The following is a 25,441-nucleotide window of genomic DNA, read 5'->3' as shown; positions in this document are numbered from 1 at the left end:
AACTAGGATGGTAGCTATGTGAATGGAGAGAAGGGGAGAGATACGAGGGAAGTTGTGGAAGCAGCAATCAAAAAGACTTGGATGATCAGGTATTTAAGAGTGAGAAGTCAAGAAGTCAACTTCTCCAAAATACAAGCCTGGGTGGGAGGTGGGAAAAATGGTCCAAAAAAGTTTCAAAATAAAGGGAAATTTGTTAATGACAAATGCTTGTGTTTCACAGTACACAAGTACGCATTATATTGAGTCCTCGCTTCTCGTAGTGTACACATGCAATTATAAAAGCATATGCCTCAGTTTCACAGGGGTAAAAATACTTTATTGCTACTTTTCTTGTGTTGCTATTTCATAAAATGCCTCAACTTTTCTGGACCTCAGCCTGTCATCCGTAAACTGAAAAGGGGGAGGGGTTGGACTAGATGTTCTCTGAGGTCTATTCCAACTCTAGAACTATGATTCTATGAAGTGTGAGATAAATCCCAAGATCCTTTCCAGCTCTTAAGAATGTTTTTTATAAATTTCTCATTTATAAATTGGATTTATAATTTTAAAAGATGTACTTCCCAACTGTCTTATTTTTCAGAATTACCTATTGTTCTTAATTCCTAAATCAAAGTACCTTGCAACTATTTCTTATGCATTTAAGTCTTCAGGTTTCCACTTGTGTTAGGTTTTAGGGAAAAAAAAATTTTCCCCTGGCTTTATTCTCTTTTGCAGAAGTTATAAGAAACTTTAAAAATGTTAAATAACTTGTATATTTCTAAAAAGTATATAATTGAGATCAGTCAATACAGTTAAGCATTACCTAATTAACGACTTATATAAAAATCAAATCCATTTTAGCTATAAATTTGACAGTGAAAACAGTCCCAACCCTCCCTTTCTTACCCCCCAAATCACTATTTTCTTTAAAGCCTTAAGGTAAGGCTTTGAAAACTGTCCATTTCCCCCTCAAACCTTGATAACCAACACATGGCTTCACAGCTTTCCAAATTGCTGCTGAAGTCCATTTTTTAAAAATCACTGGCTCCAACTGAATCTTTTATTAAGCTCTCACATTAGCTCAGCTCTTCTCTATTTGCCTTATAAATGTGATCTCCCTCTGTCCTAGTCTTTCCCAACACCAGTTTCTCTACCTATCATTGTTCATGTATGTAAGGAAGAGTAGAAATGCAAAATGGAATGAATCTATAGCAAAAATGTAAAATTTTCAAACAAATCCTCAACTATATAAAACTTAAATGACTTTTTTCCATAACATCCAGTTCTCATGCCATCTATGGAAATCCCATATTTCCAGTACATTACATTCCAGCATATCTGAATGTATGTGGGAAGAATATGCCAGGAGAGCAATTTCAGCAACAAGCTATAAAGAGAAAAAATGCCAGCTTGGAATTTAAGTACTCACAATGTAGTTGGATTAATGTATACAAAATAAAGACTTACATCCAGCTCAAAAAACAGGTCTCTCTCTTTACTCGCTATTTCATAATCTGCTCGTAGGGCCAAGTCATGAATTTTTGTACATTCTCCTAAGTCCATGCGCTGTGGAGGAAAAAAAGAAAAGCAACATATCAATGCATGAAACTTTTCCTGCTGTAGAACGCAACTGGCGTATTTCATTATTCGTCTGATTTATCAAAGCTTTTAAACTCCAAAGCCAACCTTAGAAAATTAAGAAAAAGGTTACTACTGAAAAGCTTTGTTTCTCTTAATACTCCAGGCTTGATGAAGTTTTAAAATATTACATTAATAACAGCTGAACAGAGCCAGGTTGCTGTTAGTCCCATGATAGTAAGGGATTATGACAATGAAAACTATTAGCATAATTAGCTTACCTTTGCCAATTTTATTCTGCCATCTGTCACAACAAATTCATTCTGTCATCCACCAAATGGCCGGTACATCAAAAAATTCACATGGTAGGAAGTATTGTAATAAAAGGGGAAAGCAATGAGGATTCCACAGCAATGGAAAAGTCCTCAGAAGACACTCAGTTCAATTACAATCCAAAGCATCAATCCCTTTTACAACACCCCTGCCAAGTGGTCATCTAGTCTCTGCCAGAAGATTCTAGTGATGGGGAGCTCACTATAGGTTAAAACAGCCCATTCTACTTTCAGACAGCTCTTGGTATTAGGAAGTTTTCACTTCTGATCAATCAAAATCTGCCTTATGCGTTCTGTGAGGCCTACACAGCAGACAAAAAGGCCCGTCAGGATGACGAGAGTCTGATCAACTTTCTAAGTTTTCATACAGATAAACAAAGACAATACTCAGAGTTAGTCCTAAAGCTTCCTAATTGTAACAATTACTACTGAGGATGATAAGTGCACAAGTTATAGCGGCAGAAAAGGTAGAAGCAAAGATAGTATATGGGATTTGGGTTCAATGACTGTATCAAATTGGGTCTCAGAAATTCTGAGGACTTTGTGAATAATTCCTGACATTTTTGTAACACTTTAAAGTGCTTTCCTCACAGCCCTATGAAGTGGTACAGGTGAGGCTTACTAGATGTGTAATCATGGGCAAATCACAAATCCCAGCCAATACAGACACTCTGTTTGCATGACTATGCCTATTTACAAAAATTTTGTTTTTTTAAATTGGGAGGGGTAGGAAAGATGATGAATAAATATTTTAATTGAAAAATAAAAGTCACAACCTCCCTAGGCTTCAGTTTTCTCATTTTTAAAATGAGGTTGGACTAGATGGGCCTTAAGGCCCCCTCTAGCTCTAGATCTTTAACTCTCATTTTAAAGATGATTTAACTGAGGCTTTCAGAGACTGACTTGCTTGTCACATAACTAGTATGTGTCTGAAGCATGATTTGAACTCAAGTGTCTTGCCTCCAAATTCCACTTCTTCTACTATATCACACGAAGTCAAAAAATAAATTTGAGCGGATTACTTGTCTACACAGCAGCCCTTCAAAGAAAAAACACACTGATGTCTCCCCCTTTTCCTACCTTGCAGGGTTATTGTGACAACTGAAGACAACATCTATGTGATACTTTGCCATTTGGAAACATTAGAAGGTTGCAGTAGCACTGAAGGAGAAAGTAGAAGCTAGGTAGCATGTGCAAGCTACCATTCTTATGAGGAAATGGCTAAAGCTGTTACAGTCAAATTCCTTCCCTTTAATCCTGATGCTCCCTAAACATTTCACAATAGCTATCAGGTGCCCAAGTTGGAGCACCTAGGCTCTGGTCTCTGGACTTCTAGGAAACTAGGCAATGAGAAATGATCTGGAGAAATGAGAAAGATGTCAAAAAAGCCAACTTCTCATTCCCACTTACCCTGTCATCTACACTTCTAGTCTCTGAACCTCAGAGTTCTTGCAATTGGAGAAATGGCCTTATCTCTTCCAATAACTGTAAAATCATGAAGGTCACCTGTTTCAATTTGCCCAAAGGCACACAGATAGTAAATGACAGAGGCAGTGGATGAGTGAATCAAGTGCTACACTATCCAAGAAAAGTTGGTTTAAGTTCCATCTCTGACTCTTAACTAGCTGTCCAGCCATACGTTAAGTCACTGAAGTCTTTCTAAGCTTCAGTTTCTTCTTGCATAGAATGGAGATAATACCAGTAGTACCAACTTTATAAGGTTATTGTGAGGTTAAAATGAAAGAACGTATGTAAATTATGAACTTTAAAATATATACGTATCAGTTATTAGCTCCAGCACTATTTATCGTACCACAGTCTCCCTCTATGATATTTGCCTCTGGGTACACTACTTGAACTGGAGAGGTTTTTTTCCCCTTTTCTTTTGCCATTAAAAAAAAATAAACGCCTCTTAAAAAAAAAACTCATCTCCTGATAATGATCTAGCTCCCTCCCCTTGAAAAAAAGAGAACACTGACAAAGCAACTGTATCTGAGAGCATATGCAAGTCTGTGCACTCATAATCCCCTCTCCCCTTTGTAGCAAGATGAGAGTCGTGAGTTTCTTCCTCTGTTCTCTGGAACGAAGATTATCCACGGCAGGCAACAGCTTCAGTTTTTTCATGATTAGCAGGTACTTTTGATTTCTGCAGAATCTTGGGAGTTATGTGTGTATAGCAGGAGAACAAGACAGCACAAGTGAGGGGGAAGTAGAGGGAAAAAGAGTAATATTCCAGCCAGCTTGGAAAGCAAGCAGGTAAAGCTTCAAGAGAATATTAAATGGGCCTGCTAGGGACTCTTCTCCCATTCTTGCACAAAAATCTCAGTAATATCAAGCCCCATTTGGATTATTCCATGTGCTAATGTCAAAAGGGAGGGAGTGAGGTCAATCAATTAATCAAGACAAAACGTTTATGAATTGTGGATATAAATACAAAACAGTCCCTGGCTAAAGAAGCTTACATTCTATCTGCAAAGGGAGCATATAGATACACATACAAAATAATTTGAGAGAAAGGCACTAGCAGCTTGTGGGGAAGGGAAAGAGGAAGAGGAAACTTCTTGTGGAAGGTGCTTGTGCTGTGCTTTGAAGAAAGAACCTTAAAAAAAAAAAAAGAGGGAGTATTTCAAGCATGGGGGACAGCCAGTAGAAAAGTATGATAAGAAGGCCAATTTGACTGTACCACAGAAGGTGTGAAGAGAAATAATGTATATAGGCTGGAGGGATAGGTTTGAGGCCAAGTTTGTAAAGGATTTTAAATGCCAATGAGGGTTTATATTTTATCCTCAAAGTATTAGGGAGCTGCTAGAGTTTGAGCAGGGGAATGACATGGGCTGACCTAAACTTTAAGAAAATAACTCTGGCAGCCACATGGGAGGGTGAATTAGAGGAGAAATTTGGATGGGGAGACCAAGTAGAAAGCAATAGCAATAGTTCAAGGGCCTACTGTGGTGGCTGTGGGAGAGAGGTGAGACATACGGAGGGAGAATCAGCAAGATTTGGCAACTGATTGGAATGTGGGTGAAGAGTAAGGAGTCAAGGAAGCCAAGTTCAAGGAAAGCAGAAGATCAAAAAGAGGGCGGTTTGAGGTTAAAAACGAGTTCTGTTTTGGACATGCTGAATCTGAGCTGCCTATAAGACAACCACTTTGAATGTCCCTTAGATGATGCAGGACTTAAGCAGAGAAGAGAGGCTAGGGTTGGATATAGAAGTCTGAGAATCAACTGCACAGAGATGGTAATTAGAACCCATGGGAACCGACAAGGTCACAGAGAGAATCTGGAAGTAAACCAATTGTTAGGGGATACCGGATGGAAATCAAAGACTGAAAAAGAGCAGACAGCTAGAAGGAGAAATGGCATGGTGCAGTGTCCCGAGACACCAAGAGGATACAGTACTCAGGATGAGAGTGTGGTCAATAGCGTTAAATAGTAATAGCTAGCATTTACATAGTACTTGAAAGTTTAATTACCCACTCAATAGATGAGGAAACCGAAGAACCAAGGTAAAACAACTAATAATTGTCTGAGGCTGAATGTGAACTCCTGACTCCAAGAGCCACTGTTCTATTCACTGCACTAACTGGCTGCTGTCCTACAGCAGATCAAAAAGGATGATGACTGAAATATGGTTATTGGATTTGACAAGTATAATGTTGTGGTCACGTGAATGATATCAGAAGCTAGACTATAAAGGGTTTCCAAAGCAAACAAGAGGAAAAGTAGACAAGGTAGAGTGCTTTTTCTAGGAATCTGAATGTCTAAGACAGGAAAGACAGAAAAATAGCTTGAGGGGATGGTAGAGTCGAAGATTTTTTTAAGGACTGAGGTGAGCTATCAGCAGCAGGGAAGGGAAAGAACCAGTAGATATGGAGAGACTGAAGAATGAGTGAGGATATAATTGTGGAGGCAATTTCCCAGAAGAGATAGGAAAGGATGGAATCAAAGGCATGTGTAGACAGAGTGACCTTGGTGAGAAAGGCCACTTCTTCAGAGACTAAAGAACAAAGGATGATGCAAAGAATCATTAGCTGTACAGAAGGGAAAAACAAGGAACTATTGTAAATGGCCTATACTTTTCAGACCTCATTTGAGGTCTTTAGCTGAAAGGAAGGAAGGAGAAGGGTATGAAAGACCTGGGGAGAGAAATTTGAACAGCCACTGACTACTCAGCTGCAGTGAGACCCAGTCAAGAACATAAACTTGTAGTGGCCACAGCATGACTTCCTCCAGCTGAGTTGGGTAGCATGTGAGCAGCAACAGAGAAAATAGATGGTGGGAGTTTTCCAGGGTTAGAGTTTGGTAAGACATGATTGACAATGAGAAAAGGCGGGTGGCGAAGGATGGACGGATGGAGAGACAGACACCAGAGCAAGACCAGGTACTCAAATGGTTAACTGTAGAGTTCAGACTTAAAAAAAAAAAGTGAAGACTGAGCAGCGCCAACAGTCTGAGGAATACTGAGGAGCAGAAGGAACACCGGTCAAAAAGAGGAGGAAGAATAGAATTTCAGAGTGTGTCTCTGCATGTGGCTGAGGCACAGTGAAGGAGTTATGTCGTAAGAGCTGAGGAGTTCGAGGAGCTGGGAGTTTAGACAGTATCAACTTGTTTGTTGAAGTCCTCCAATAATGTGGTCCAAACCTTCACTGTGAATAAATTAGCAGCACTTTGAAAAGTAAGGAAAAGTCATTTAAGCCTCCCACCAAAAAATCATCCTGAAACACACAAGGCCAGCTTCTAGGGATGACCACCTGAAAATAACATGTTAATTTTTCCTAAACTCAATTCTAAATATAGGAATAAACCTGGTTATTCTTGCCCTAAGTTTTTCTGAGACTACTTAGGCAACATTAAAAATTACAATTTCTTAACTTGATTCAAGCTTCTTATTGCAAAAGTGGATTTTAAGAAGAATGTATACACAAAAAAGGGCAATATTTGCCCCACCTAACAATTCTTCCTGCTTTTTTCCTAAATAACCATGGTTATTAGTTAAAATAAAAGGAGGTAAGAGGATTTTCAGACACTTGAGTCTACTCAGCAGTCTATTTTAAAAGAGCTACCAAGTACAATAACTAATAGCCAATTACTTAAGAAGGAACCCCTAAGAATTTTTATTCTTAAGACATGACAGCTAACTATTCAGCTCAAGTAGAACCAAGAAATAATCGAATATATGTAAAGGAACAAACTACAGACTGATCAGACTACATTTCAATCATGATGGATAAAAAGATAAAACATGGAAATGCAGTAAGTTTTCCCCAAAGCACACTTAAGTTTAAAAATCATTTTATAAATCTGGCTTTATGTGGTATATGAAGGTGATGGAATACTATTGTGCCATAAGAAATGGGGATGATGCAGACTTCATAACAACCTGGAAAAACCTACACAACATAATGCTGAGTGAGCGGAGCAGAGCCAGGAGAACGTTGTGCACAGCCACAGATATGTGGATTCCGTGAGGACCAACCCTGACATACTGCGCTTCTTTCAGCAACCTAAAGGGGCAAGGACAACTCCAGGGGACTCACGATGGAGAATGCTATCTTCATTCAGAGAAAGAACTGCGAAGTTTGAATACAGACTGAGGCACACTACATGCTCGCCTTTTCTGCTTCTCTTTTGTTTTTGGGTTTTTTTTTTTGTTTGTTTTGTTTTTTTTTTTTTTGGTTCTGTTTCTTCTTTCTCTTGATTCATTCCATTGGTCAAAATTCTTCTCCACGACTTGACTAGAGCATAAATTAATTCAATGCGAAGTTATACATGACAGTTATATGAGACTTCATGCCGTCTTGGGGAGGGAGGGGGGAGGGAGGGGAGAAAAACTGGAACTCAAAACTATGTAGAACCGTGTGTGGTAAACTAAAATTAAATAAAACACCTTTAAAAAATCCCCAAAAAAAAAAAAAAAATCTGGCTTTAGCCATGCTTACTGCTAACATTCGAAGGGACTTTAGACTAGACATCATGTAATCCAACCCCCTCATTTTTATCAGAAGAAATTCAGAGTTTTTGTTAAATACTTTATCTAACACCACATTGCAAAGAGTAAGAGAGCACAGAACAATGTGAGTTTCCTTAGTCCAGACCTCAATATACCACAGCTATGCTGCTAGGTCATACTCTCAACTTGTACCAAAGTTCTAACAACTGGGCTCTTAAACTATGAAGATCAAACTTCCTGCTTTGTACTTCAGTCTCAATAACTGAATTCTTATCTGATTCCCTTGTGCTGAGTCCCTGCCTTGATAATTTGCTTCATACTATATCCCACTTCCTATGAGACTAGGGTGCCATTTTGCTCTTTCATTAGTCCTCTCAAGGACTAGACTCTTGACCCAACACATACCATTGGTTCCATTACCTGTGGCTCTGAAGCTCTTGGAGACGTGATGCAATATAGCCTACTCCTGGTATCCAAATCACCTGCCCTATCTAATCTCCCTAGAGCAAGAGTTCTTAATTGTGTCATTGACCAGACCAACCCCCAACACTGCAGCTGCTAGCCACCTTGCCCCCCCCATCAGAAGAAGCCTAACACTGCTAAAGTTTGTTGCCTACATTCATAATCAATGGAAGCAATAAATTTCAATCACAGATCAGTGAAAATAAAAACAAAATTTTTCCCCAAGCAAGTTCATAATCCCCTGCCCCACTGTCCACTAGACCTGAGAGCAAGAATTCCTGCTTTATTGCCTTTTCCACCATCTACTATCCCCTGAGTAAGAAGAGTAATACAAAGAGTATATAACACAAGCTTTAGGGATGTCTCCTTCAATGGGATCCACTTTAACAATACTTATAACTGTCAATAAGTCTTCAAGTAATTCTCTCCAATCAATACTACTTAGAGAATTGTACACTTATCTTTGAAATGAAGACTACAGCAATTTAAGGCCTTCTCTAAGAACAAAAATATTCTACATTCATATAGCAGATCAATGACCAAAACTCTGTGCTACAGAGTTTACTTTTATTATAAAAAAAATGGTTTTCATAATATCTAGTATTTTGGGGCTAAATCTTATCTACAAGTGGTACCCAGAATTTCTTCAAACTCAAATTCATTCAGCTATTTGCCCTCCCTCCTTCCTTCAGACAGGCAAGCCTTTAACAACAACAGTTCTTAACTTTTTTATCATGGATTCCTTTGGCAGTCTGATGAAGCTTATGGACCTCTTCTCAGAAATGTTTTTAAATGAATAAAATAAAATATAAAACTACAAAAGAAAGCAAATATACTGAAATAATAAATATTATTTATCAAAACATCACAATATTTTTAAATATCAAAATATAAAATATTATTTTTAAAAATTTAAGCCATGGATGAAATTTATTCATGCACTAAGTGGAGTGACCGCCAAGTTAAGAATTCTTGCTTCAGAAAGTATTTATTAAAGCTATTACTTTGAAGTCTATAAAAATCATGAAGTGTATGTTTATGATAGAGTATACAAAATCACATAGGGCTTTACAAGTAGTAGTAATTCAACAAATGTTAGTTGTCTTGAATCTAGCTTTGGTATAATGAAATCTAGGAAGGGAAACGCTCAGAACTGAGATAGGTGGTTTTAAGACAAATAAAAAAGGAAGGAATTCTTTACAGAAAATAACAAAGATAGTGTTAACAGGGAACTCATTAATCCAAGATGTCGCATAAGCAGAAAACATAAACCACTTGGAGGATGACGAATAAAACTACGGATAATCAGTCCCTCCCACCTTTATCCCTCCTTTCAAAATGCAACTTGGCAGAGTGCAAGGAACATAAAACACACTATCAGCCCCGGAGTCAAGGCCTAGCTCAAGTGAACAGGCAACTAATTTCACCTCTCAGATATTTCAATTTGTTTATCTACAAAATGGGGACAACACAGGTACTACATCTCCCTCCAATGGTTGTAGTGAGAAAAGTGCTTTGTAAATTGTAAAGTGTTATAAAAATGTGAGCTTTTAGGACACTATTATGGGGAAAGTAAAGCTGTTTAAGGTACATTCCATATATTTGCTAATAGCATCACAAAAGGCAAATACTAAGTTCTCCTACAATGTCCCATGATCTAGTGTATCAATGACAATTCTAACTTATACCTAAATTAAAATTACTCCTGTACATAGGCATCAAATTCTTATCACAGAAAACAGTGAATCACCAGAAGCACCATTTCCATGACATAAAACTACCGTATACTAGGGGAAATGAAGAGGATATAGGAAATTCAAATGCTAAGACAACAGTGCAGGGAATTCCATTAAGTCACAGCCAAGTCTGGCCTCTCTCAGGCTGACAACCTTCCCTTAATGTAGTTTTCATATCTGAAATAAAGTAAATATAAGTGAAAAGCCATTTAATTATTATACTAGTCAGAAGTAAATATTGCTTTTAAGAAATGAATAGCAAGCATTGTTGTTTGCAAAGAATAAGCAATGAAAACTGACAAAGAAATAGGCATTGAAATCAGGAAGTTAAAAATTTCAAAATAGTAGCAGCCATACAAATGCCATACCAGAAAACTCAAAGGGCAACCATTTCAAGAAACCTTTGAGACAATAAATCTTAACTCAATGTAACACTATGTCTTATTCTTTTTGCCCTCAAATGAGAGATTTGAAAACTACTTCAACTGCACCAATAACAGTAGTTCTGTGATACTTTTACTTCTACTCTTTCCTTTTGCAACATTATCTGTTGTTGCTAGCTGAGAAAACTAGATAGAACTAATCACCCTAACACTACTGTAACTAAAAGCACTCCTACCTGGAACACTGCTTTTGTCACTGAATTCATAAGTGCTATTAAATCACAACAGCAGCTCCTGTTTCTAAAGCACTTTGCTCACAACCACACCCTCAAGAAAGATTAACACTATTTTACTGTTAAGGAAATAGACTTGGAGAGGCTAACTCGTCAGAGATAATGCAACTAACAAGTAGCAGATCAATGACCAAAAACCAGGAGTGTTTTGATTCCCAACACTAATGAGTTATAAAATCAAGTTTAATCAAGTTCTTAATATGACACAACTTTGCTCATCATCCCACTCCCTTATGTCTACCCTGAAACTACTGAAAAAAAGTGTATTGAAAGACTATTTCAGTCACTTACCTCTATTTAATTCCACTTCAAAACTTGCCACTAGCTCACTTCTTAATTTCATACTCAATTCCATTTCCTTAACACATGGACCCCAAGAAGAGAACTCTCCATTTCTATTCCACCTCACCATCTCTGCGCATTAGAAAATTCTGCCAGGTTTTATTCCCCAGTTAGAGACACAGCACCGAAAGAAAGATTATTAAAAAGGCCAGGGAAAACTAGAAGCCTATAGTAGCCACCTAAGCACAGAAGAATGCTGGAGCTGTAAGAGATTTCAGAGCATAAGCTCTTAACCTTTTTTATGTCATAGACCTCTCTGGCAGTCTAGTAAAGTCGTCTTCTCAGAATGTTTTTAAATGCACAAATTACTTAAAATTATAAAATATTAAAGTAGCTATCAAAATATTAAGTTTTTTTAAAAAACAAGTTCAGTGGCCCTAGTTTTAACCTAGATCTTAGAGGAAACCAAACCCAGCATGGAGAAATGACCTGCTCAGAATCACAGCACTAATAAACATGGGAGCTAGGACTCAAACATAGCACACTTTCTCCTAAACAACACTAGCTATTACCTTACTATGAACTTTTTCTTAATATTTTTCTAAGTGGGCTATACTTATCTCACCACTAGAACTATTTAAAGATAATTAGAAGATGTTTAATTAATACAGCATTACTACAAGTGGGTACTGAAATATTAATTTCACAATACATATTCCATGACTGAAAAAATGTCACACTCAGTGATCAAAAAGAATGTGATTTTTTTTTTGAAGGGGGGAAGGCAGGGCAATTGTGGTTAAGTGAAGAATGAGATTTCAACAGTTATTCAAAACAAGGTTAAAATGGCTCCCTTTCATGCACAACTACAGGATATAATCCAAGATCATTCCCATTACTGCTTTCCAATCAGAATGTTTATGAATGGAGAAAATGATGATTACTATTGAGCCACAAAGGTCTGGTATATAAATAGCTATAGCATTATCAAAAATACCTTGTCAAACTGTAGCGATAAGCTATGGTAGTCAAATTACCAGCTTTTGTAATACCAAAGATGAAACTGACTGCTCTTCTGGCTCTTTCCTCAAGTTAATAATAGACAAAGTAATGATTCATCACAGAGAAAATTATCTCTTAGAACATGCACATCATCCTTCAATACTTTTAAGGATCTATAGTTTTGGTGTCCTCCACTAACACAGATAGCAACCCCTCTATACCTTAGTAAATGGTCTTCAGGAATTACTGTGGCTTAAAAATGCATCACTCTACAGCCAACTAGGTGATAAACCTTTCTGAATCTAGCTAGTATTTCCCAGTTTGATAGCAGGGAATAGTAGCCCATTGAGATGGTTCTCTAAGATGAAAGACATACAATCCAACAATTAATATTCAATACCCATTTCTAATGATGCTATATTAAGTATTATTTAAAAATTAAATCTCTTCTAATTATCTTAAAATTGTTCTAGTGGTGAGATAAGTATAGCACACATGGAAAAACACAAGAGAAAGCTTATAATAAAATAGTATTGTACAAGCCAAAAACTTTTCAAGCTATGTAGGATATGCCAGAGCTCCTACTCCACTGGCATAGCCTTTAAAAATCTAGGTTCATGCCCAATGCCAAAATGAGCACTTTAGTGAATATATGCTATACAGCCCTCAAAATTGTTTGTGGAAGGAACGTTACATCTAAGGAAACCATGAAGTTTCTGGAATCCACTAGTATTTGCAGAGCTATGTACAAAGCCTTGCGTTAGTAGGGATATAAGAAGAAAAAAAAAAAGTCCCTGCTCTCAAGGAATTTACATTCTACATTTCTGTGTTCTTCACTACAGGCAAAGTTGTACCCTTCAGACTTTTTAATCCTAACTGATCTTGGAAATGTGTACGAAACAAAAGTGGCACAGACCTGCTGCTTTTCTTTCTACTCAAAATCTGTATTTATTTCAGTATCTCAAAGATGCTTCCTGGGGGTATGTTGGTAAATGTTTACAAGCAGCTTTCAAAAAATAATGCAAGCAGAACACATTAATTTACAACATTAGCATTTTCACCATTACTTTTAAGTCTAGACAATCAGCAAACCAAACAATTAAGCCTTGATTTGTAGCCAATTGCCAATGTACAAGATATAAATGCTCCTATGGAAAATTTAACAATTAGCTCTGAAGAGCCAGTATGAGCTGGCCCCAACACATCTCTGAGTCTCTCCACCAACACGGCTTGCAATGCACCCCTCTAGAAAAAAACCTTAGTTTTCATGAGTTTCTGTGGTTGAAAAAAATTCAATACTTGATAGTTAACCTAGTAACAAGAATCTCATCTATTAGCTAAGCAGGTTGGTCCTCGGCCTAAAGACTTAAGAGTCAACTCCTAGACTTATACTCAGTCTTTCTGGTAAGGCCTACTAGAGATTGCCTCCCACAGACAATCCTCAAGGATCAACTTCACAGGAGACATGAGGGTCAGACTTCAGTGGAGAAAGTTAAAAGCAAAATAAAATGGGGGGCAACGAGGTGGTGCAACAGACAGCAGATCAGCCCTGGAGTTAGGAGAACCTGGGTTCAGATTCCATCTCAGACAGTTACTAGCTCTGTGTGATCCTGGGCAAGTGACTTAACCCTGAATGCCCCCCAAAATAAATAAATAAATGAAAAGAAAAATAAAATGTAAGATGGGAGAAAAATCCATATTTACTGACTTTCACATACTGCTTTTCTAAAAATAGTAACATGATATAAATTTGCAAAAAGGAAACCAGACACTAAGTGATTAAAAAGTTCTCCAAAAATAAAAAAGCTTAAGAAATAACACCTATTAGCTTTAAAAAAAAAATAAAAAGACAGCCATAAATCTAGATTATTGGCAACACTGAAGAGTGTGATTGGTAAGAGTCAGAGAGGGTCTAGAATCTGTTTGCCTAAATAGGAGCAGTTAATATACAAATCTACATATGGATATTTCAGGAAATAACAATATTTTCTTAGTAATCAGCATGACTGGCTTTCTGAAGTCTAATAATTTTATGTAAATAATTTTATAGTAGTAAGACACACAATAATTCTATTATACCCAAAGACATCTCTTAATACTGTATAATTTGAAGGGCATCAGGAAATTTCTACTAGGCTATGTAAAATAAAGCACCAGCTGAACAGCTTCACTAAGACAGCAACAATTCTTCCTTTACTTTATTGTATTATGAAAAAGCACGTACCGTTCCAGCCAGAATGTCATGAGGACAGCAATCCAGGAGATGGCTCTTGCAGACACGATCATCTGTAAACTTCACCCTCTGTCTGGTTTCGTCTCCTGAAATTCATGTTTGGTTTTAAATAAGACAGTATTATCATATTAACCATGCATGGATATCTGCTGCAACAATTCACCTGGATTTGCCGACTATCAATTTTGCGTACTCCCCATCAAATTCATTGAAAAACAGGGTCTAGAAACGTAATTGGAAACTGGACTACTGATGTATTTATAGACTTAAGTACATCATGACAGAGTATGGGATCTTACCAAATGATGTCTGACCTGCTCATTATGCAAAATAGACAAAAGGCCACAATTAAAAGGCTTTAACAATTATCAAAAGTTTACCTGGACCCTACTCAAGGAGAGCAGATAGGGATGGAGATACCAAAACCCACATTTCTCAGTGGGCCATGAATCAAAGACTATGACACTTACACCTCCAAATTTCCACCAGCAACAGGTACTTATTCATCTATTTTCTTCATGTGGACAACTGAGTAGGCAGTGTTTTTTTGTCCAGAGTCCAGGAAAAGTATTCAAATGTCATTGTAGAACCCTATGATCTAGGCATCTCCCTGGTTCCCTTTTTCCCACCCTTAAAAATATTTTGGCATTTGGGAGTCACTTTTAACAAGACAATATGAGAAAGGCAGAAAGAAACTAGGTTAGTCAATACACACTGCGAGCTCCAACACATACTGTACCCATCTGCATTCTTCAAGACCTCAGCTGCAGAATTTTATGCCCGCTGTTGAAAAGTTTTAAAGGAAAAGTTTTCTTGCCCACACCTGCAGTAAGGAAGTCAGGGGAATGATACATAAAAGTAAAGGCAAAGTGGCAATGGAATGTGACAATTTTAAAGCTAATCTGTGTATATGACACAGATCTGTGTAATACTAAAGTAGGACTATATTTTAGGATTTGCAAGCATCCAGGATTAATGTAGTGTCTTTTTTATTGAAAATGTTTTCTTTCTAAACTACGCTTTTAAAGTTACTTGTGAAAAAAGCAAACACTTTTTTGTTATAACAGCTTTAAAAATTGGTTGTGACTCACGGCTCGATGAACATGAGGCTTTTCTGCAACTCCCTTGCAGATTGATGTAGGCAGGCAAAGATACACTGAACCTTTATAAATAAAATAGAGGGGCCACAATTGTTCAGTTTGTATGAAATAAAAATATGGGAAGCAATTCAAAAGCAACTCAATATACAAAGTAAGCTAAAAAGCACTTATTCATCTATGAAATAAAGTGCAAAGAATCTGCACAGCCCTGAAAATGTGCCAGTGTGAATTTACAACTTCATTATTTCCATAGAAAAGAAAACACAAACCACAACTGGAATATAGCTTTGTTTTGGTTTTTTTGTTTGTTTTGCAGCCTTTTTTCCTGAGACAATTAGAATTTTGCTTTCCTATCTATAGTACAAACCTACCTATATCTGTAAGGAGTTGACTAAACACTAGGTTTCTCATGTGAAGGCTTAACGTGGTAAAGTCACTTTGCACAAACCCCCATATTAGAAAAGCCGACCTTACCATTTCCCTTGCAATGAAACAGAATAAAAATGGCACTTAGATATATTATCTGTATATTAGGCTCCCTCTCTGATAGAACTTCTTCCCAGAGGAAGCCCAGGAAAAATACTGCCACATGGCTTGGAAAACATACTGTCTGAGATCAAGAAACTCAGGCCCTTCGCTAAATTCCCTATTTTCTCCTAAGGTGGCTGTTTCTAGGCCAACAAGCAAGGGTATGTGTGCAGGAGAGGAGGAAGTAAAAGTCGGCCCTGGGGCAAAGAAAAGACGGTCAAAAGCGGGCAGTATTAGCTGGTTAGCGTTGAGGGGGGGTTGTAAACCACCAAATATAAATACAAATCGGTTACTCTGAGCCAGCAACTACTGACACCCTTTAAGTTTCGCTCAGGTGGGGGGGGGCCAGAAGAAGCCACGAAGGAGGATTCAAATTTCAGAAGGGCAAAAAGGACCGCCAGAGCCTCCAGAGGAAGAGACGTGCGTGGAGGGAGCCAGCGCTCCGCGGCCTCTTAGTCTTGAGTGGAAAGAAAGGGAGTGAGCCACAAAAAGGCCCAAGCTGGGCCTCCGCAGGCCCAGGAAGGAGTGCGTATGCATGCGTGCCGGGGCATGGGGGAGAATCCGGTAAGTAAGATGCCCGAGCGCTCGCGGCATCGGCCTCCAGGAGGCAGGATCTGCACGGGAGACAAAGGGGCTCAGGACCTGGGCCTCCGAGCTGGGCCGGCCGACGCTGGGAGGCCAGAGGCGGATGCACAAAAGGCCTGAGCGCCTCGCCGGGGCGGGCGGGGGAGACAAGAGAGGGATCCTGGGTCACCTGGGGCGCACGCGCAGGGCCGAGCAGGCCGCCCCCACCCCGCCTCACCTCGGGCCGCCCGGGCTGCCCAGGCCCCGCCACCTCCCTCCAGGCCGCTCCCCATCCCCCTCCCTCTCCGCTCCCCGCCCTTACCGCCCGCCATTCCCACCCGCAAGCTCCTCGGCCGCTCCCTACTCACCGTCCCGGGCCGTGCCCATGAGCTGATCCAGCAGAGCCCGCATCTGCGCCTGGGCCGACATGGTTGGCTGCGGCGGGCCGACAGAGAAGGAAAGGAGCCGCTGGGGACCTGGCCGGAGGTTCCTCTCACGGCGCCAGCCGCAGTGGCGGCCTTCCGCTGCTGCGAGGTCGGGACGGGTCGCGTCGGCCTCGAGAGCTCTACTTCTCTCCTGCTTGCTCCTTCCCTGCCGCTGGGGATGTTGGGAGGAAGTGCGTATGCACCGGGACACAATGGCTTCTGGGTGTTGTAGTTCGGCTGAGGTGGGGTTAATGGATTGGGTGGGACGTTTCACGCTCTAGTTTCACTGGGCGATGGTAAGGGGAAAGTGCTCGAATTTCTTTGACGCAACTCGACCTTTTACGTCTTCTGGGGGCTAGTTTTTTTCATACTGCATTCTGTACTTAACGGGTTTAAAAAAAATAAAGAATTGGATAAGAACTCACTATTTGACAAAAACTGCTGGGAAAATTGGAAAATAGTATCACAGAAACTAGGCACAGACCAATAACTTACACCCTATAACAAAATAGAGTCCAAATGGGTACAAGATTTGGATATAAAGGCTGATAACTGTAAGCAAACTGGGAGAGCAAGGAATAGTTTACCTGTCAGATTTATGGAGAACAGATCAATTTATAATCCAAACAAGAGATAGAGAACATTACAAAATACAAAATGGATAATTTTGATTACATTAAATTAAAAATTTTTTGTACACAGTCAATGCAACCAAGATTAGAAGGGAAGCAGAAATCTAGGAAAGAATTTTCAGCCAGCGTCTTTGATAAAGGCCTCATTTCTAAAATATACAGAGAACTGAGTCAAATTTATAAGAACACAAGTCATTCCCCAATCGATAAATGGTCAAAGGATATGAACAGGCAATTTTCAGAGGAAGAAATTAAAGATATCTATAATTGTATGAAAAAAATGTTCTAAGGCACTATTGATTAGAGACATGCAAATCAAAACATCTCTGAGGTAGCACTTCACACCTAGCAGATTGGCTAAGATGACAAAACAGGAAAATTATAAATGCTGGAGATGTGGGAAAATGGGAACATTAATGCATTGTTGGAGTTATGAACTGATCCAACCATTCTGGAGAGCAATTTGGAACTATGCCCAAAGGGCTATAAAAAATGCGCATACCCTTTGACCCAGCAATTCCACTTCTAGGGCTGTATCCCAACAAGATCATACAAACGGGAAAAGGACCCACATATACAAAAATATTTATAGCAGCTCTTTTTGTGGAAGCAAAGAACTGGAAATGGTGGGGGTACCCATCGGTTGGGCAATGGCTGAACAAGTCGTGGTATATTAATGAATGGAATACTATTGTGCTATAAGAAATGATCAGCAGGAGCACTTCAGAAAGACCTGGAAAGACATATATGAACTGTTGCTGAGTGAGGGGAGCAGAACCAGGAGAACATTGTACACAGTTACAGCCACAGTCTGAGATGACTGATTTTGATAAACCTGGATCTTCTCAGCAATGCAAGGATCTAAGACAACTCCAAAAGGCTTATGATGGAAAATGCTATCCACATCCAAAGAAAGAATTATGAAGTCTGAATGCACACTGAAACATACTATTTGCTCTCTCTTTTTTGTTTTGTTTCTTCTTTCTCATGGTTCATTCCATTGGTTATGATGATTCTTTGCAACATGACTAATGTGAAAAAATGTTTAATGTGAATGTATATGTAGAGCCTATATCAGATTGCAGGCTGTCTTGGGGAGGGTGAAGGGGAAGGGGGGGTGGAAAATTTGGAACTCAAAAGCTTATGGAACTGAATGTTGTAAACTAAAAATAAATAAGTTTATTAAATTATTTAAATTTTTTTTTAAAAGAATCAATTCAATTTAACAAGCATTGCTTGATGCCCTACTATGTGCCCAACAGTTTTGTTTCGCAGTGTGGCTATAAAGACAAAACTGGAACAGTACCAGCCCTCACGGAGCTTACACTTTCCCAGGAGGGAAATAACAGTACACAGACAAATAAGCAAATATCAAAAAGTACAAAGTAACATTAAGGAGGGAGAATTAACAACTGGAGGTAATTAGGAAAGGAAAGCACTCTTAGGAAGTCTCACTTGAGCTCAGCCTGGGTGAGGAGAGGGAGTACTGCAGGCCTGGAGGACTAGTGCCCTGTGTAAAACCATGGAGGTATCAGAAGGGATGTCCTGTAAGGGAAACTTTCTGCAAGTAGAGCAGTTTGGCTGCTGTAGGGAGTACTTGAAGGAAACCAATGGTATAATTTTTAAAATACCATTTATAATATAGCACTTTATATAAACCCTAGTTTGCAAAATGCTGAGGCCAAGGGAAGTTTGCGCAGGTTGATGGAGGAGGGGGGAAATGAAGGGTAACATTTATATAGCACCTAGTAGGTGCCAAACACTGTGCTAAGTGCTTTTTACAACTGTTATCTTATTTGAGCCTCATAACAACCCTGTGAAGTAGGTGCTGTTTTTAATCCACAGGTGAGAGTGAGAATTGGGTGGGACAGGTAGACACCAAAGGTGGAAAGCAAGCCTGAAAAGGGCTTGGCAGCCATCACACCAGAGGTACTAGCCTTCTCTGAACACACCCTACACCCCAAAGCCATACTCCTCATGAGTAAGAGGAATGGAACAAGGATGGGATTCAAATCCACATGTGTAGAGCACAATGGATTAGCAGTCTATCACCTTAACCACTGGACCCATAGTAAGTTCATGTGTGTGAAGCCAGATTTGAACTCAGGTCCTCCTGACTCCAGGGCCCATGCTCTATTCACTGTACCACTTAGCTGCCCAAATGTTCACATGGACTATTTGTGCCCGACCTTTGGTAGAGCATTCTGAGCTCATATTGGTCTGATCAGCCACAGTTAGACATATTGAAACTTGACTCTAGCGTAGCGATGTCATTTTGGTCTTCTTGGAGAATGAAGGACAACAACCAAGCAATCATTTTTAATACATCTAGACAAAGGATAAGGGATACTTATAAAGGGATACTCCCACACCCCATACCCACCCACTCACACCTGTCCCACCCACCCCCACATGAGTGGAACATGGTGGGCTTCCCCAGTTGAGTAGGGTCTGAATAAGATGCAGGAGAATGTTAAATCCAACTTCATTATCAGCCCTACTCTTCAGAGGCTGATTTGACCTAGTAGAGAATGAGGAAATAGGAAGGGAAAAAAATCCTGGATCTCCCCAATATTAACAAGTGGTTATTTAAAAATCATTTCTCTCAATGTCAAATAGAGTGTCAACTCTGGTAACAAATCAATGACCAAAGAGTCACAGGAGTTTTGCAACCCCGTTAACTCCAAAAATACCAAAAAGTTCACACAGGTTAAAAGCAGAAAGCTTTATTTATTTTTGAATTTTTTGCCACTCTAGTATGTACTGTATAAGAGGGCAGTGCCAAATGCTTTCCTTTTGTAGGACTGCTCCCTCAAAATAGGGCTATAAATCTGGAAGAGCCAGTTTCTCAGGAAAGTGGAGACTAACAGAGGTGAGCTCATGACATCATAGAGCTAGAAGAGACCCTCCCCTCTTCTAAGAGGTGAGTCTGAGGTTAAGTGCCTGGACCAACATCAGGAAGCTGGTAAATGGCAGGGACAAGATTTGAAATCAGATTGTCGTAACTACCAATTGCACACTGCTCTGCTCCACTGTCTCCCAAATGGTCTTGATTACTTATGAGCTTAAAGAGTGCTTTGCATTTTTTGTTGATGTTAATGAAACTTGTCTTATATTCAGTGTTTTGGTAGATCAGGTACTTGTATGGGACAGTTTCAACAGACAAGCCAAATCCTGATGTTTCCATGGGAAATACTGGATGGGAGCAAAAATCATAAAGAGAAATCCTCTTCACTTTGAACCTGGTCTGTGTAAGCCCATAGCTGTGTCCATCCACCTTTGAGTAGAGGGATGACATGGTCAGACTGTTGTGCCGAAAAAAAGCAAGTGAGACCCAGATATAAATTTGGATGTGGATTTATTCAAGCGCGAGACTGTTGGGAGTAATTACTCAAATAGAACAGCCCCAAGTAGGGGTAGGGATAGAGTATTTAAAGGGAAAGAACACAATTAGATTTCTGAGGAGATGGGGACACAAACAGTGGGACAAGCTGAGGAAGGATTATTTCCGTGGAGAAGGGAACACAAACAGTGGGGTCCATGAAGATGGGCGTAAAAACAGTGGGGTGAGCTGGGGCAAGATGGAGAAACTGGAGAGAGGGGGCAGGGCATAACAAGACCTGGGCTTTAAGAAGATCAGTTTGACTGCTGTGTATAAATCAGAGGTGGAGAAAACAACTGGATAGCCATTGCAATTGTCTTAATGTGAGATGATGAAGGCCAACAGCAAAATGGTGGCAGTGATCTATTGATTGTTGACCTTTGCTCTCTTGAAGAGAACTAAAATGACATCACTATGTTTGAGTCAAGGTACAGTATGTCCAACTGTGGCTAATCAGACCAATATGAGCTTGAAAGTCTATGCCACAGATTAGGCACAAATAATTCATACAAACATTTGGAGTGGAGATGTCTCTAAATTTTGCATATCTTACATTTCTCTTCAAGAGCACAGTGCCTTCTTTGATGTGGTAAGCTATGATGGATGATCCTTTGACATTGTATCACCTGTCAAAGTTCCTCAGGGAGACCGTGGGAGTATCCTTGTATCACTTCTTCTGACCACCAAGTGAGCTGCCTGCTTTGTGTGAGTTCTCCATAAAATATACCTTTGACATTCAAATAATGTAGCCAGCCCAATGGAATAGTGTTCTCTGCAACAGGGTTTGGATGTATCACAGGCTTCCACCAGAAACTTTTCCCAACCCATCTTAATTCTAGTTCCTTCCTTCTGTTATTTATTTCCTTTTTATCCTATATATAGCATGCCTGTACATATTTTTTTGTTTGCTATCTCCTCCATTGGATTGTGAGCTCCTTGAGGGCATGAACATGTATTTTTTGCCTTTGTGTATCCCCAGAACTTAGTATATAGTAGGCACTTAATAAAGGTTTATTGAGTGATTGACCTATATGAGAGACGTTAGAAAGGCAAAATCACAGAACTTGGCAACAGATTGGATGTGAGGAGTGAAGAGCGTGTGAAGAGTCAAGGATGACAGCTAGGTTTTGAGCCTGAGTGACTGGGAGGGCAGTTAGGAAGGGGGAAGGCTTGGGGGACAACACAAAGTTGTTTCGTCCCTATTGAGTTTAAGATGTTTGTCCTGAAATCTAGTTTCTGTGCCGCCTAGATGTCCCTAAGAGATCCATCCAGTTCGAGATGCCCAGTAGGCAGCTGGACATGGTGAAACTGAAGATTCAGAGAGAGGCGAGATAGATCATAATGTGTGGGACGAGTGAAGACCTCTCATAAAAGGGAACAAATTAGATAAATAGAAATAAGTAGGATAGTGAGTCCCATTTCTCTACTTAGATATTTTCCTTTCTGTAAAGCCATTTCTCTACTTAGATGTTTTCCCCTCCACAAGCTTAGCTAGTGACCATAAGGCCCCCGAGGTTAAGAACAGGACACCCTGTGTCTTTACCTAATGGCGAGAGGCCTGAAAGAAAGAAGGGTTGAGGTGAATAAGTCAGCAACCATAAAATCCTCTGAAAGTAAGGATAGGACACAGGATGCTCACCCCCTGTGTACTGACCCCAAGATAAGGGACCCTCAGCTCAGCAGAAAAATGAATGAAAAGCCGGAAAGCCAGGTGCAATGTAGACGTGTAAGACCAGTCAGGTATGAATGATGGGAGACAAGGTGTAAGGGTGCTGGGGATATCCGTCACAGATGTAAGGGTGATGGGAAAGGCTAGTTTGCCACAGATGTGAAGATGAGGTAACCAACAACTAATTCCTGCCTGTTACCGATAACCGAACTGTTTGTTCAATCGTCATTGTCATTGTCATTAAGACAGATTTACTACCTTGAGGTTGATAGTAGAATGAAATAAGAATGGTGGGAAGTTCATGTTCGTCACCTGCTTGTCAAAAATAACCATACTGTTTGTTCCTTGCTATTGTCCCTGGGATAGATTTATCACGTCCAGATTGTACCCTCAAAGCTTACGTCTGCAAGCTGAGAGGAAGGAGGTTGGGAGGGGGAATTGTGGTTAGGGACCTATATAAACACCCCAATTCTCTGTGTCCAGCGCACTCTGACACTGAGAGGACCCCCAGTCCTTTTGATGTCCAGGTTGCCCTTTCCCCGCGGGATCGTAATAAATTTTCCTTTCTACTTTCACCTTGAGATGCCTCTGTTTTTAATTCTTGGATTCGTAAAATCCATCCCACACAATAATAGATCTGAGAATCACCTGCATAGAAATGACGAGTTAATCCATAGACACTGGTGAGATCACCAAGTACGATAGTAAAAAGGAAGAAGAGAAGAGGGCCCAGGACAGAACCTTGCAGGATATCCACCATGATGCGAGAGGGACCAAGAAGGAGCAAGGAGACAGGTAGGAGAACCAGAAGGGAGCAGCGAGTATCAAGGATGTAGGAATAATGACAATGGCTAGCATATACAGTGCACTTTATATAGCTGCCAGCTAGGTAGCACAGGGGTAGCTGAGTAGTGTCATAGTGCACAGAGTACTGGGCCTAGAGTCGGGAAGATTTGAATCCAAATCCAGCTTCACTTTCACATTTAACCTCTGCCTCAGTTTCCTGAATTGTAAAATGAAGGATAATAACACCTACCTCACAGGGCTATTGTAAAGATCAAATGAGATGACAGTTATATAGCAATTAGCACAGTGCCTGGTGGATAGTACACACTTAACAAATATTTGTTTTCTTCTCTCCTCCCTTGGTCCTCACGCCAATCCTCAAAAGCAGCTGTTATTATCCCCGTTTTACAGATGATGAAACAGAGGCACATAAAGATTAGGCCATTTGCCACGAGTCATACACTTAGCAAGTGTCTGAGGGAGCATTCAGTCTCAGGTCCTCCTGATTCCAAACCCTACATTCTAGTTACTGTGCCACCTAGATGTCCCTAAGAGAGCTCTAAAAGAATGAAGACTGAGGAAAAATACCAGGTCTGGTAATGAAGAGATCATTGATTGATAGCTTTGGTGGGAGGAGTTTAGACTGAATAATGAGGTAAGAAGCCAGTTAAGGAGGAAGTGATATTAATTGATTTGTCCAGGGTCAATTAATCAGTTGATTAATAAATGTTTTTTTTAAGCTCTTACTAGGTTCTAGGCTTTGTGCTAGGTGCTGGTGATACAAAGTGTTGACCTGAAAATTTGGTTAAAGGAGACAACAGGCTAGGTGATAGAAAATTTTATATTACTTATTAATTTATTCCCTTAAAGCTAGTGGATACATACATGTATGGGGCCAGACAAAGTCTGACTGCCTGAACAAAGAATGAGAAGGCTTAAATACATTTTTTTAGTCCCAACTCAGCATGCCCACGTTACTTCAATTTTATGATCTCCATGTATGTTTAAACATGACACAAGAAAAAGGACTTTTCTAAATTGAATAGGTTGTAAACACAATAAGATAAGAGTTGACGAGTGTCAGTTGAAACTACAACCCAGCGTTTCTGTGTTTAATTTACCATTAACACTCCATAACATAGTATATGCCCATAAAATATTAAGCAAGATAGTTTCTCGGGTTAAGGGTCTCATCCTTAATGGCTAATAGGCAGGCGAAAGAATGCTCTTAAATCAGCCCCATCTGGCCTCGTTGACATAAGAAGAGTTTACTCAGAGAACAAAGAAGCTTAGGTTCAGCTGGTTAATCAGTTCAGTCTCTTCTTCTGGTTAATCAATTCAGGCTCTGGCTCTTACTGAAGTTACAAAAAATGATATTAAATGATCATCAAAAGTAAAAGCAAAATTTCCCTCTGGGAGCTTACATTTTAAGAAAGAGATAAGAAGTATGCGTATAGACCTCAGGTACATAAAAACAGGATAATCTTCAAGATGATAGCCTCCTGCAAAAGGTAGTATTTGAGCTCAGTCTTTTAGTAATGGCTCCCTATAATCTCCAGGAGGAGACCCTCACCAGTTGTCCTGATTTATATGTTGCCACTGGACCCAGATGACCCCAGAGAAGAAAGTGAGGTTAGTGACTTTTTGCACAGCCCTCCTGATAAGGTCAAAGAACTGTATGTTTTTAGGGGTGCTGGAGATCCCAAAACACCAACATGCCAGGTCCTGCTCAAATGAATTCGACTCAAGTCTTCTCACAGCCAAAGAGAAACAAAGTTTATTACAGATTCTCCATATTGGGTTGTCTTAACAAATCTCACCATTTGTGACACTTGTTTTCACAAGTGGACCAGATTTCATCTTAGCTAGATGGAATCCGAGCACCTTCATGGAGGGGCAAGATGAAACTTATATACACAAAGACTGTGGGAGGGATCTAGGGTGGTCCTGGGGTGATGAGAGGAGGGGTTTAGGGAAGGTCTTGAGGAGGAGTCTAAGGAGGAGCTTGATGGGACTAGGATGAGGCAGACTCCAGGAACCAAGAGAATGGCATTAAGGGTTGGGAGGTAGCTGAAGGCTACCTGCAGATAACAGACAATGTAGGACTAGGCTAGTGTAAGGGTAAC

General features: G+C 39.8%; 1 protein-coding gene across 5 annotated transcripts in view; it reads right to left on the bottom strand.

The window, feature by feature from the left end:
• The window catches only part of LUC7L (LUC7 like), a 45,198-nt gene extending 28,157 nt beyond the window's left edge, over positions 1 to 17,041 (bottom strand). Inside the window, exons 1-4 of one of the 5 annotated variants that reach the window (XM_036738349.1) lie at positions 16,790 to 17,041; positions 15,321 to 15,391; positions 14,221 to 14,315; positions 1,447 to 1,545 (exon numbers count right to left, since the gene is read on the bottom strand). In XM_036738349.1, coding sequence (XP_036594244.1) covers positions 1,447 to 1,542 — 96 coding nt within the window. In that variant the 5' untranslated portion in view covers positions 1,543 to 1,545; positions 14,221 to 14,315; positions 15,321 to 15,391; positions 16,790 to 17,041. Of the gene's footprint in view, positions 1 to 1,446; positions 1,546 to 14,220; positions 15,392 to 16,789 lie in introns of all 5 variants that reach the window. The other 4 variants (XM_036738351.1, XM_036738347.1, XM_036738350.1 and 1 more) reach the window with 4 other exon arrangements.
• Between the last annotated feature and the right edge of the window lie 8,400 nt (positions 17,042 to 25,441).

The sequence above is a fragment of the Trichosurus vulpecula genome, chromosome 9, assembly GCF_011100635.1.
Source record: "Trichosurus vulpecula isolate mTriVul1 chromosome 9, mTriVul1.pri, whole genome shotgun sequence".
Lineage (NCBI taxonomy): Eukaryota > Metazoa > Chordata > Mammalia > Diprotodontia > Phalangeridae > Trichosurus > Trichosurus vulpecula.
The sequence above is the reverse complement of the archived record's forward strand: the minus strand, read 5'-3'. Positions and strand labels throughout refer to the sequence as shown.